Source organism: Lottia gigantea (genome assembly GCF_000327385.1).
Source record: "Lottia gigantea unplaced genomic scaffold LOTGIsca_13, whole genome shotgun sequence".
NCBI classification, from domain to species: Eukaryota; Metazoa; Mollusca; class Gastropoda; family Lottiidae; genus Lottia; species Lottia gigantea.
Window position 1 is genome coordinate 961,797 of NW_008707425.1, and position 14,336 is coordinate 976,132.

At 35.7% G+C, this 14,336-nt stretch overlaps 1 protein-coding gene across 1 annotated transcript; it reads right to left on the minus strand.

Annotated features, from left to right (window-relative positions):
- Window positions 1-10,697: 10,697 nt before the first annotated feature.
- On the minus strand, window positions 10,698-13,993 carry LOTGIDRAFT_157127 (hypothetical protein; the record flags this gene model as incomplete). Its single annotated transcript, XM_009048901.1, has 2 exons — window positions 10,698-10,757; window positions 13,394-13,993. The coding sequence occupies 2 exons, from the start codon at window positions 13,991-13,993 to the stop codon at window positions 10,698-10,700; spliced, it is 660 nt and encodes a 219-aa protein (XP_009047149.1).
- Between the last annotated feature and the right edge of the window lie 343 nt (window positions 13,994-14,336).

Here is a 14,336-nt window from a genome sequence, read left to right on the forward strand (position 1 = left end):
TACGACATAGGCAACTGCGTAAAATTAAACTGGTAATGTGATTTGAATTTTAGTCACCTATTTGATATATGTTAATTGGGGTAGGCTAATTTCCCTTTAACCTTGTAGACCTAGTTAGCATTTGCCATCCTCAACAGTATGCAAAAAATGGTAATAAATATATGGGTGCACCATCAGTACTACCAAAACACGTGAAAGATGAATTAGCCAAACATCAAAGATCTCGACGATATGCTTTTTGACTTAACTATCAAAGATTTGACCAATCTCGCATATGATCTGGCCGTAGCCAACAGATTGAGTAAGGAGAACAAGTCCGCATGGAAGAAGTGGTACTATGCCTTCATGAAACGACATCCAGTGCTAACTATCCGTTCGCCCGAGGCGACGTCACAAAACCGTACCAAGGGTTTCAACAGAAATAATGTGTATGAGTTCTTTGATAAATATCATGCAATAGTTGAAAAATACATTTTGACCCCCAAAAAAATCTACAATATGGATGAAACCGCCCGCTCAACCGTCCAAACTCCATCAAAAATGGTTTCAACAAAAGGCAAACGTCAAGTTGGCGTCAGTGCAGAACGTGGTACTAATACCACTGGTGTTCATTGTCATTAGGCAACAGGCCATTTCTTGCCGTCTATGCTCATATTCAAACGAAAGCGTTTGACTGAAATAGTCAATGTCGACAGTGGTACGACTTCGGCAAGTGGCAAGTGGTACGACAACGATATGGATGAAACCACCCACACCAAGCACATTGATCCTCTTCCTCGTCGTCGTCTTCAGAGTAAGTAAGCTCAGTAACAGATTTCTTATGTGGTATTTTGATCTTCTCTTCTCACAACAACCGCAGCTTTTCTCTTCTTAGCTGGTTTGTTAAGTTTTGTATTCATCAGGTCCCCATTCTTCCGCAGCTTGCCTTTTTTTATTTTCTCACTTTGTAGTTTTATTTTGGCTTCAAAATCGTTTTTGCATGGACTATCCGTTAAAACTTGTGATGAATATGTCTGCTTCTAACGTTTGCTTTTTTGTTTCGGCAATGGAGAAATGTCAGTAATTTTTGTCGTCACGACCCCCCGTAATGGCCAGCATCTGCATTTCTCAGATATTTTACGAGTAGTGGTGATAAGAAGTTAGGCGTCTTGCAAAGGTACTTGATCACGTTGTATAATACATGTATTGGTCGTTCTGGCATGTCGGCCGTTGCTTGTATTTCCAATTCTCCAATCATTGATTTCAGGTCCGCCATGTAAAGAATTCGTTCCGCTAGGGTGTTGAAACGAAGTCTGTTCCGCATATCGGCACTTAAAATAGCCATTCCCGGTTCTATCACGAGGTGTTGACACATATATGAAACATTCCTGGTGCGGTTATTATCGGCCTGTGCGGTTTCCATTAAGTTACACATTGGACATAGAATTTCCCTTTGATGTAACATCGTGGCTTTGACTGCGAATTTTGATCCAGTGCAATATAGGAGAGTGATTAGAATTTAAAGTGAGTAAAAATAAATACTCTGTTGATAAACAACTTAAGGCTACCATTGATAAACTAGGGAAGAAAAAGCTATACTTTAGAAATAAATAACAGAAAGTTGATAAATTTTATATAATAAAATACGACTACCACATATATTTATGTATAAGATATTGCTTGTCATTCCACCTTTTTCCACCTTCTTTTTTGTATTACGTAATTGTAAAGTACACATGTAATAAACTTTATAAGACACATTCAAAAGATCTTTCCAGTAGGAAATGTAACTAGGTCACAATTATTGCCCTTGACTTAGGAAAAACTTATTGTGAACGCAATGGAGACTACAATTTTTATTTGATTTTAATTAAATTTTGTGTGATCATTTATATTGATTGTATCTCGATTATCGGTTTTTGAGTGGTTGTCCTTAATAAAATATTCAGATTCAGATCTCAGATATGAGATCAGCGTGATTTGATAATTTGATTTGATGTTTTTGGTTTTTAAGAAAGGGAGGATGTGATGATAACAAATGTTGTGAAAACTCAGCATAAATAACTGACAGTAAATACATAATACATAATTATTATATCTACAAACTACAAATGCATGATGAAGATCATTAAAATGAGAAAATTCGTAGTTTTGTCACTAAAGACTCTCTTATCATTTCTACCAGTGGGCGTATGCTATTTTTATTTCTTGCACGGGGGAAACCTGATGACATTCACGCAGTAATAAAATCAGATATCAGTTGTTTCAATTTAATTTGTTCTCATCTGAATTCTTAAAATCGAATTCTACGAGTCAGATGTCCGATATTAATTCTGAAATAGACATCGACATACTCAGCTGGTAAAACAAATATATTTAATAAGGAAAAGAAATAAAGGAGAAAAAAATAGCTTGCCAGGCAAGGTAATATACGCCCATTGGCAGCTTTGATTTTTGAATAAAAATATTTAGCAGTACAGTAACAATCACCAGTATGAAATATTCAACCTTCAGTCATATACTTCTTTTGAACTCTGTAGGGCGATCCGTCAACAATTGTGCCTTCTAGAGTGTTCACGAGCTAAAAATTGAACGCGTTTTCAATAGCAAGGGCAATAACTCATACTTATTATTTTTTGATTTTTCTGATTTTCAATAGGGACTATCATTGGGTGATAACAAACACTCATGCCAAGTTTCGTCAAAATCCGTCAAGAATTGTCTCTTCTAGAGTGTTTACAAGCTAAAAATTAAACGCGTTTTCAAGAACAAAGGCAATAACTCATACTTAATATTTTTCGATTCTTCTGATTTTCATTAGGGTTCTTCCTTGGGTGATTACGAACACTCATATCAAGTTTTGTTAAAATCCGTCAAGAATTGTGTCTTGTAGAGTGTTTACGAGCAATTGTGGACGGACGGACATGGGTGACGGTAATATACGCCCCCCCCCACCCCCATTTCATGTGGGCGTATAAAAAAGGTGTTAACAAAAGAAATCAACGTTTAAGTTGAATGCCTGTTGTCAGTACAATAACAATGACAATCTTTTGCCTAGACCGAATCATCTGTCTCTATTCCAGCCTCTGATAGCTATTTGGACGGAAGTGTAGAGACAGTAAAAATAGGCCCTGTTAAATGGGGATTTCCACCAGAGGCAGATGTTTCGGACCGTCCTTTACCCTGCTTTGCAAACAGGTATAACAAACCTGAACATATACTTGTTAAATATGAGACTTTGGATAAATTTTGATCGTATTTTTTTTTTAAACTTGGTGTTGTTAGTAGATATGCAATGGTATAACATCACAAGACATTTTTATTCTACGTAGAATCTGAAATTAAGTACAAATCGATATTCTGAGATAGGGCAAGTACAATAGATATAAAATCGATACCCATGTAAAGTTAGTTTATATATAAAACAAGGTCTTTTATGTGAGACACAAAAATTTGGTTAGAGCATTTGGTTTATGGAATACAACTGTATTTTTATTCTTTAATACCACAAGTTTATATAGAAATATACCGGACTTCTTTCTGATAGTTTATTAGTTAAGATTGAATTATGTGAAATAGACCCAAGATGATAAAATAAGTTGATTATAAAATGTGTGCTTAGATAAACGAATTTCATAAATTTCATATTACATAAACACGAGCGAAAACACGAGCATGTGAGAACTAATTAAATCTTTTAATCAAAGTTATGTTATTTGGCACAATTTCATGCCTTATGACTTTAGTTTTAACTGAGGCGTCAACTCTAAAAAATGCCAGGTTGTTCTGTTTTCATGATCTAATCAGCATAGTTTTATATCGTCGTTTTTATGAACCTGTGATATGAACCCGAAAACAGTACTGTTGTGTGATAATAGATAGTTTTGTATTTATGTAAACAATATCATGATCTGGTGTCTATCGATGAAGATTGTTTTTGGCTGTTATCAATTAGTACTTCTGTAAAATAATTCGTTGAGAAAAAAGTCTAATTGGATTTTGCAAACATTTTTTTGTTTTTTTTTTATACTAAAACAGTCACAAACGAAGTGATAACTATAGGGAAGGTGATGAAACATTTGACAACAGAGAAATGTAAAAAAAAATGGCTAATTCAAATTCACGTTTGACAATTTGACATTCAAGCTAATAACTAAGCTACATCTAAGTGGAAACATTTAAGGCTTTTTGTACTATTACTCATTAATGTCTCTTTCCTGTTCATTTTCTACTTATCCAATTGGTTTGTCTATAATTGGTATGTTTCGGCGAATTATTGTTTTTTCGTGTTTCACACTAACCCTGTGGTTTTAAGTAATGAAATTGCCCTTCGAAATGAATTAAGTTAACATACATATGGATGGAATCAATAATACAGTTCTCAACAGACATTAATAATTTCTGGAGTTGATTCAATTTCTTTACGAAATTGAATTTAGCAAATAATATGATAAAATTGGTTTAGAGTCATACATAGTTTAATGGCGGCAGATTCTTCTCCAATAACGAGATTTGTTTCTTAGAAATATTCCTTATGACATTAGATTCAGCTACCATAAAACTTGATAATTACACCACCAATGTAGACGGACAATGGAATCGAATAAAAATAGTTCAGTATTGCAATAAATAATGACATATCCTGCGGCCAAAAATACACGTCTCTATACAGACATTGAAATAAATCTTCCTGATAAGAGACTAAAAAACAAATTATAACAAGCATGAACTAGTTCGAGAAGGTCAACCCTCTATTCTTTAGGTATATAAGTGGTCATACGACACTTTCGATTCTCATACGCCCATGTGGAAATGTGGACGTATATTGTCGTCTCCCCTGTCCGACCGTCCACATTTCTTGTGAGCACAATAGAGACTACAGCTTTTATCTGATCATGATGAAACTTGGTATGCATGTATATATTGATGATTTCGCAGTTCAAATTTGGTAATTATCGGATGGATGATTTTTGAGTCATTGCCCTTGAATTAGTAAAAAAAAGCGCCAAATTTGAATTGTGCACATGATAAAGGCTCTAATTTATAGCTGGTCTTGATGAAACGTGGTATGCATGTATTGGTGAGGTCTCTGTCAAGTTCGAATTTGATATTACTCGAATTTGTTAGTAATTGCGGCTACATTCTTTATCTGATCAAGTAATAATAATAATCAAGTATATATATATATCAACTTTGAATTGACAACTTTGGTCAAATATGATAGAGGCAATAATTATACTAGATGATTAAAATTGAAACACTGTGTATGACCTTTTTCATTGTGTCATTTTGACCCAAGTTAAAATGAGTAATTAACAATGCGGTGAGTTTGGTCTGATTGTACTAACGGGACTCCTATTAAGTCTGTATCTATTTTTAGTTACGGGAGTCCTGGTTTCGAGCAATTGTGGACGGACGGACATGGGTGACGGACATGGGTGACGGTAATATACGCCATAATTTTAGAATTAAAAGATTGTTTTGTTCATGATATTGTACTATTTGAAGAATTATCCTGATTCTCAAGAGTCCAACCACAGGCTGATTGTCCAACTGAAAAGCCTTAGATTGTCTTCGAGTCTATTAATGTATAAACATAGACATATAATTATCACTGTGATGCTTTTAATAGGGGGATTTCCAGCTAAAATTCGGCTCATTTTTTGGCGAAAATTTCTCAGAGAAACGTACATTGATTTTAAATATTAATTTATAATTATATAGTTGTTGTTTTAAACTGATATCCAAATCATACAAACTAAACAGAACACATTCAATTTATTGACAAAAGTGTGCAATATGAACAATGCTACTGAAGTATGACCAAAACTACTTCAACATAATAGAAGCCATTTAAATATAATCAAAGTAACGTCAATAATTAAAAAAAAAACCCTTTATTAGAGGTTGTATATGTTTATCGAGCTGTTTAGAATGATACGCCACATAGGCTGGAAAATCTCAATAAAGCTGTAATAAGAAATCAATGCCTTGATTGCCAAGACTGAAGAGTGAAGCTATTTTTCATTTAATCAACTTTAAATTTGAAGTTTGAAATTTGATTGCATACTCGTTAAGTGTTAGAAGACTCTTAGTAAGGCTGCGTGCAGGACAACCATACCACATAGTACCCAATAATGTTTGCTTTGCGTAATTACAGGAAGGATGTAACTGACAGCGATAAAACTAAATAACGGAACCAGGGGACTATTGTTACACATGCCTCTATGGCTTCTAGAGATAAAATCTCTTTTTTTACAGCGATAAAAATACTCTTTTATTAGCATTTAATACAACTGATTTTATGAGTATTTATAGCCTAAAAAGGTTTTTTATAGCTGGGGAAATTCAAGTAGACTTTCTAGAAAAATGTCCCAAAAAATCTGACTTGAATTTTTTGTAGTGGTTCAAACATTTAAAGGAGAATTCCGCTTTTTTGTGAGACGAAAAATTTGCTCAAATTTGTGAAAACTATACACCAAAATCTAGAGTAATGTGCCCTTTAACGTATCTGAAAGTTTTAACTAAAAAAAAATCCAGCCGTGGATTTTTAAACGCCAAAATATTTAAAAACATTACGTAAGGTATTCAAGTTCTTCTTGCCTTTTGGAGGCTGTGAACATATTTCTGTACGGATTTGAGTAAAATAAACCCCTAATTGTAGAGAAATAAGTTTCCTACGTATTCTAAATGGTTTCAACTAATAATATCGAGCCATTATAAAGTCAAACACCAAAACGAGTTCAAGCGGCTTAATTAACTGCTCTCCGTTTTAAATTTAACCCTTAAAACAAATTCAGTTTGATCAAGAATATACATATATATATACTTTAGAAACATTTTCAGGTATTATTTATGACATTTTTGATATTTTTCCACAATGGATATATTTTGCGCTATGTAATGTATACAATAAAATGATTTTCGGTCTCTGCGACAATTCCAGCAAATATTTATCACGTTGGAGTGATAGAGATCACGATTTTCAAGTTGGCGGTAAGGTTTCACTCGGGTCAGCTTCAATTTGTTTGATACAGAATCAAGTGAAAGAGATTTGTTGATGATGACGAGAATTCGTTCTAAAAAATCGACATTACCATATAATGGTATGATGTAGACGTACCCTCATTAATGCACCTTCAATTATATGCAAAGTAATGGACCATCTGCCTGGATTTATCTCTTTTATTTTGTCGTGCATGGAACAAAGTTTCAACTTTCCTGCCTTTATACACACAAAAATATTCGTTGTCGTTGTCCATCTTTTCAGACCTCTTCCATTGAAACGCTGTAGGAGGATATTATTTTAGTGTTCCTGGATATCGACCTATTTTCGAAATGAGCAGATTTTCCCAAATTTTGACAGATTTCAAGCTTCGTTACCGTTACTTCATTCACACTGTTGACGAACATAAGGCTTCAAATAGCAAATCCGACCGGGGCATAAGCTGGAGGAAACTAGAATCATGTACGTCTAGTAAGTTAAATCCGTATGTGTAGAATGGAAAGATACTGATGTGACTGTTTTACTAGTCTATTGGCGACTGAATGGATGGATGGATGGATTTATTCGAGGGTCAGAATCTAAGAATAATTTTCTAAAAAAAAAAATGTGCGACATCCACCGTATAATTGATGTGAATGTAATGAAGTATTATCAAAACATATATAGTTGATCGGGATGTTGGCCTAATATGTTCAATATGAAATAGTTAAAAGTTAAAGTATTTGATCTCCAGAAATACGTAATCATAATATCGTCGGACAGTGTCTGGACAAGAAAGGTCAGCAAAGCGCGATAAAGAATATACACTACTCTAGTGTTGAAAAACATCGAAGGCGAAACATCTTTCAGTAAAAAATGAGTTATAACTGCTGTAATGTATACTATTTGTTAGGAAATTAAAAATATGTATCAGTAATCTCGAGGGTAATGTTGGTAACATTTGAAATATACAAAATATTTATGATATCCAACTGAACAACAAAGGAAATATAACAAACATAAAATGTGATTAATAATATTAAAATGAGTGATTATTGATATTTATTACAATTATAAAAAGGTCGTTATGAATATTCAGGAAACAATTAAATTAGAATAACTACACAAATACACATATAAATCTACCGGTTATTAAGTAATTAACACTTACTTGTACTTCAACCGAAATGTTCTGTACAAGAAATGAAATCGGAAGATGAATAAAGCGTGTATTATATTTAGTATGACTATGACAAAGATTAAAACGCGAAAGAGATATTTATATCTAGGAGGATTTTCCAAATTGCCGATTTGAGGTTGTATTATGTATTGTTAAAAAGTAAACTATTTACGAGGTTCTGTAGCACAGTTAGTGAGAGCGTTGATTCTTGACTGGCGTCAATTTCTTGGTTATTTCGAACAAATAGTAGTTTCTAATCGCGTGTTAAAGAACCAGCTTTGAATGGGTACGGATAATCAGGGAAAGAAGTTTTATCCAAAAAAGTCTCTGGGTCATCTTCTTATAGTCAATAATAATAATAAAAATTTTTTTTTACATGGGTCCGAAAGAGGCCCAATACATAAGGACATGGTCCTGTCTAACATCCAGTTCATGTACAGTCTTGCTGTGGCATAACTCCTTCCGAGACAGTCTACAAACTTAACAGCCCACCGTAAGCCCACACAAGGATTTTGTCCTGTCTAACATTCAGCCCATGGGAACAATACAATGAAACGGAAGAAAAAACAAATTTAAACAATATTTTGATGTACAACTTGTTTAAAAATACACAAATACATGTATCGGTAATGTTGCTGTGATCAAGTACATGACCAGAAAAAGATGAACAGCCATTATAATATAATTAATTTGTTGAACATATACTATAAATGTACAGTTATTTATGAAATAAACAAGTACAAGTGTATTAGATGGACAGATTATGTGATCAAGTACATGACTACAAAAAGATGTACAGCCATCATCATAATATAAATGATTTGTTACACATATACTATAAATGTAAAGCTATTTATATTTATGAAATACACAACAACATAGACGTTATGCTAACTTCAAAAAGAAGTACTGACACAAAAATACATTAAATATATCCATCAAAAATAGGTCAACAAGTTTCGGACTATTTTCAATTAAGTGAAATATTCCCCTTACTGAAATTAGTCAAACAATCGTTCAAGAGAGAAACAATTAGATATTCATGGTCAGAAAGTCCTGTGAGAATGTAAGCCTGTATAAAATAGACTTATTGCTAATTACACTTTGTGTGCCATACTATCAATCAATCGGCGACTAGAACTTGTTAAGTTTGAGGATTGGAAAAGAGAAGTTTCTCTCAGAAATGTCTTATTTCAGTAAAACTTTCTGCAATCATATTTTCTAATATGTTATGCTGATTTTTGTCTGCAGCAATAGGTAAAATCAAATCAACTCTCTCGGATATATTCTTTATTACACAGTGTAATGAAATACTGAGATTTGCGTGAAAACATTTTTCTTTTATATAGGGTAATGTATACACTAACCCGTAATCGGAGAGGGGAAGGGGGGGGGGGGGGGGTGGCATCACAATACTGAAGCGTTTAAGTTTGATTGAGAAAATGGATACTGTAGTACAAGACCGGTGTCTTCAATCCTCCGACAGATCACTATTTTGTTTCATCATACCTGATGAACATTCACACTTTAAATCGCAGTCAGCGTTGAAAAGTCTCAAAATGATCTGCTTGACTGTCGGGGTAGTCAGAGGATTGAAGACACAGGTACAAGACTTTGGAGTTGATGGACGTCTACATCCATGGCATTTACTAGTTATCTACCGTCCTCCGCACTCTTCTGACAGATTTACTATTCAGCAGTTTTAATCGGACAAATTCTGGATCCGTTTCTCACCCAGTTTTGCTGATTCCCAAGACTTCGCTACTGATCAGTCGCTGCCCTGGGATCATATATGTGAATGTTTTACTACGGCTATTCATCGTCACCCACTTGCCAGGATCACCGCTGCATACAGAATATTGTTAAGTCGGCATTCCGTGCTTCTTTTATTACACCAGGACGTTGATGTGTTGTATGAGCTGTATAGTCCGCTTTGAGAACTGTCATGGATAGCCATGCCCTAAATCAGAATTCTGCTGTTTGACTGGTTGCCAGAATGTCGCCGCGGTCAGGTTAGTCTATTATACCCTATCTGCGAGAGCAGAATTCGCTTCAAAATAACTTACCTTCTGGAATAGTAACTCAAAAGTCTGATGAGATCCGGCTTGAGTCACCAACTGAGTCACCGTTTGTGGACCCGAACTGTAAAATATTCTCCCACAAGATCTATGAGTAATTGGCTTGTACAGTCAATTCAAGGAATCCTACTTTCTTTGTAGTCAAGACTGCAGTTAAAATTGATGATATGATAGTTCTCGCTATTTTCTGTGATGTATATGTATAAATTGTAAAGCCTACTGAGATACTGTATAGAGTTGGCAATAAATAAACACATTGAGATTTACGTCAACACGACATAAACAAATTTATTTTTACATAGTGTAATAAAATACATTGAGATGGGCATAATCCCGACATGCTCAAAGGTTAGAAATTTCTGTTTGGACGGGAAGTTTGATTTTTGTTCCACCTGTAAAGTCAATCATAGAATATTAGTCGCTCGTTGATTACATTTTATATACAAATGTACAGGCCTAGGGTGGAGCAGACACTTTATTTAGAAATTAGGATTAAGGGTCTTGATATTGGGTTTTCTTCTGTTCTTATTCTGATCTGAAATTAGAAAAAATAACTCGCCCGATGGGCGAGAAGTATAGTATCTGTTATGTACTGATTGTTTTTAGTTTACTATGAACAATATTATCATTTAAGTTCTTATTTTTTGAATATGCAACTATCATTTTCTGCTTATAGACATGGGGGAATTATCTTGAAGGCTCTTATAGTGGGCATGAACTATCTTGCTTGCTCGATTGCTGGTTGTATTAAACGGGACAACAAAGGGTGCTATGCCTACATTATGATGAATATTTAGTCCTATAGGTCTTGCTGTATTCAATGTCTCAATCCAATGGGCCTCCCTAGATTGACGGAATTTGGTAGTTTCATCTTCGGGCAAGTCAATTTCTATACGCTCAATTGGGATTAGGGTGAGATCGTCTATTGAATGGTCGTCCAGGTTGAAATGATTAGAAACAGGCTTGTCTTTCTTTAATTTGATGTCTGACCTATGAGCATTAAAGCGAGTTCGTAAATTATTCTTAGTTTCTCCTACATATTGTTTGGGGCATTTCTTGCATGAAATTAAATATATTACATTCGAATGTTCACATGTTAGGTGTTCCTGGATCGGGTACCTTTTATTCGTAGAGTTGCTTACAAAATAATGAGTTTCTGATATAAAGGGACATGTTTTGCATCTACTGGACAAACATGGAGCACTTCTTAAACCTGGCGGTACTTCGGCATAAAGTCTGTTTTTAGCTGCTATCTGTGCTAAGGTGGAATTTTTTATGTTTCGTAAAAATCGTTTAGAGTACCCACGCTCTTTCAGTTTTGAGAAAACAATCGTACAGGCTTGGTTGAAATCAGAAGATCTTGTACAAATTCGATGAAATCGTAAAACTTGTGACTTAATTATACCAGAAAAGGTATGTTTTGGGTGAAAGGAGCTCTTGTGCAAGAGTTGATGAGTATCAGTTTCTTTGAAATACACTTTAATATCCAGTTTATTTGTTTCTGCTATGGAATCTCCCTTAAAGACTGTGGTATCGAGAAAGTCTATGCTTTTGTCACTCACGTTTGCGGTTAGTTTTATAGAAGGATGGTGGTTGTTGAGAATTTCAAAGAATTCCTAAAACTGTTCGATAGAATAAGTCCAAACCATAAAAATGTCATCCAAAAAGTATCCGTAAAATAGTGGGTCAAATGGACAGAGGGGCAACACCTCACGTTCCCACTCTGCCATGAAAAGGTTTGCGTACGAAGGGGCGAATCGTTTGCCCATTGCTGTCCCTGAAGTTTGTAAATATGTTTTACCATTAAATGTGAAATCGTTTCGACTAAGACAAATCTCTAAAAGCTGTAGAATTGCATCGTCGGGTCTGTTTGGATCTGGGTTTCTATTAAAAGCTTTACGAACTGCCGTTAAACCAGTAGTGTTATCGATATTGGTATACATAGAAGAAACGTCGATAGAAATTAAAATGGCATTAGAGGGAACTCGAAGATTTTTTATTTTATTGACAAAATCGGTTGTGTCTTTAAGGTAGGCGCGATGTTGGCATGCTAGAGGTAGTAAGAAATGATCAATGTATTCTGACACTGCATATGACTCACTACCACAGTCAGATATAATCGGGCGGCCTTTAGGGATTTTATTCGAGACAAACCACTCCTTGGTTGGATTCTTATGGATTTTAGGCAAAGTGTACAAATGTATCTCGCGACAATCAGGTTTGGCAGACAGATAGTCATATTGTTTCTGTTTGAGATAACTAGTTTTGACTAAATCGGCAAGAATATTATTAATCATGTTAGCAGTTTCTTTGAAAATTGGTTTCGGTAAATGGCATAATGTTTAGGATTATTCAGTTGATTCTCTGCTTTTGAAACGTAATCCTCCCTATTCAGAATGACACAACATGAACCTTTTTCACTCTTTTTAATAACAATGCTATCGTCTTTCTTAAGTAAGTTTAACGCTTCACGTTCCACTCGTGTGAGATTAGGCTTTTCGTGTGTTATGGAAAGGTTCACTGTTTGGCTATTCATACTAGCAAATGCTTTCAATATTTCAGGATGGATGGCGGCCTGAGTGGGTGTCCACGTGGATTTAGGAATAAACATTGTTCTAGCACCACGTGGGGGGTGGTTTCGAAAAAAATATGTGCAGCTAAGATTTCGTTGAAATCGTTCAATGAATGGTCGGAGATAATTCAAGTTAGCTATCTTTGGTGTGGGAATAAACTTAAGTCCACGGTCTAAGATTGAATGCTGAAGGGGTGTGAGAATTTTGCGGCTCAAGTTAACTACAGTTTGGCCTAGCGGTGGCCTCTCAGTATTTTTATCCCCAGTAATTAGTTTAAAGACTTACTCGATGCTTGAAGCTGGTGTATCCAAAACAAATAAATGCTGTTTGCTGTTTCTGGAGACCAATGAAGATTATCAACTGTTTCGAATTCTTCTTCGTAGGGTGGTAAGATTGTTGCGCTGTTGATACTGGACTCCATCATCATGTTGTTGAGGGTGCTGAGGTTCTGTTGTGCTTTTTTCGAGATTTTATTTGAAATGGGTATACATGTGAAGAGGATCTTGGAGTTTGGGAAGGTTTTGTTAGCTGTGGCGATTAATTTCTGGGCTTGGTTAAAGGAGATCTTTGGTATCTGATCACGGTTGTTGAGGCCTACATGAAGAATAATGGTAGTAGGTTTGGGATCATGGTCGTATGATTCCAGGATTGACTGTATGTGATGGATTTGGGCACCGGGGTAAGAATGTATTTCGGTGTCTGAACTGGTTTTGGTAATTCGATTCAGGTTAGATGATCCAATTATTAAGGTTGATTTCTTTAGAGCAGGTAGTTTCCATAATGATTTGTCCTTGGTTTGGTGATAATACGGTTTGGTAGCGGATATAATGGTCGTCGACGGTGTGATTGGTACTGGTTTGGTAGTTGTTAGAATTGTAGCATTGGGAACGGACTGGGATCTGGTTCGAGGAGGGGAAGGTCTGGATACACGTCTCGACTTGGATGCAGACTGAGGGGTGGTTTGCTGGTCCAAAAACGCACAGAAGGAAGAAAGGTTGGCGGATCCTGGATCACGTGGTGAAGATTCAGATGGTGTGGAAGGGGAAGACGAGTCTGAAAGTGAAAAGAGAAGGGGTGTGCCCTCTCTACGAGAGCGTTTACCTATGTCTGCTGGACTAGGAGTAGGTGAACTTCGGGCTCGTTTAGGGGTTTGGTTCGGCAGCGTGGTAGCTCTAGATGGTGCAGGTGTAGTGTCCATTTCAGTTGGTAGATATGGTTACTCTGGTTTTTGTTTCGTTGATTGTTTGGTAGAATTTGGAAATTACAGCTTGAGTGAGACGTTTCCCATAGGAGCGACGGGCCCAGGACAGGGCATGAGAAACGATGCGGTCGACGGCAGGTGATGATAAAGACTTGGTACGAATGATGGTCAGCTTCTCTTGAAGTGTGGTTTGGTAATGGTCGATCAGGACCTGCGTAACCTTACAGAGCCATGTCCGATTGAGGGATCTAATATTCGCGTCGACAGCTGATGTTTTCATTGCTGAACGGATAAAACTATCCAACTCAGAGACTTTGCGTTTGAAGGTAAACGCTGGTTG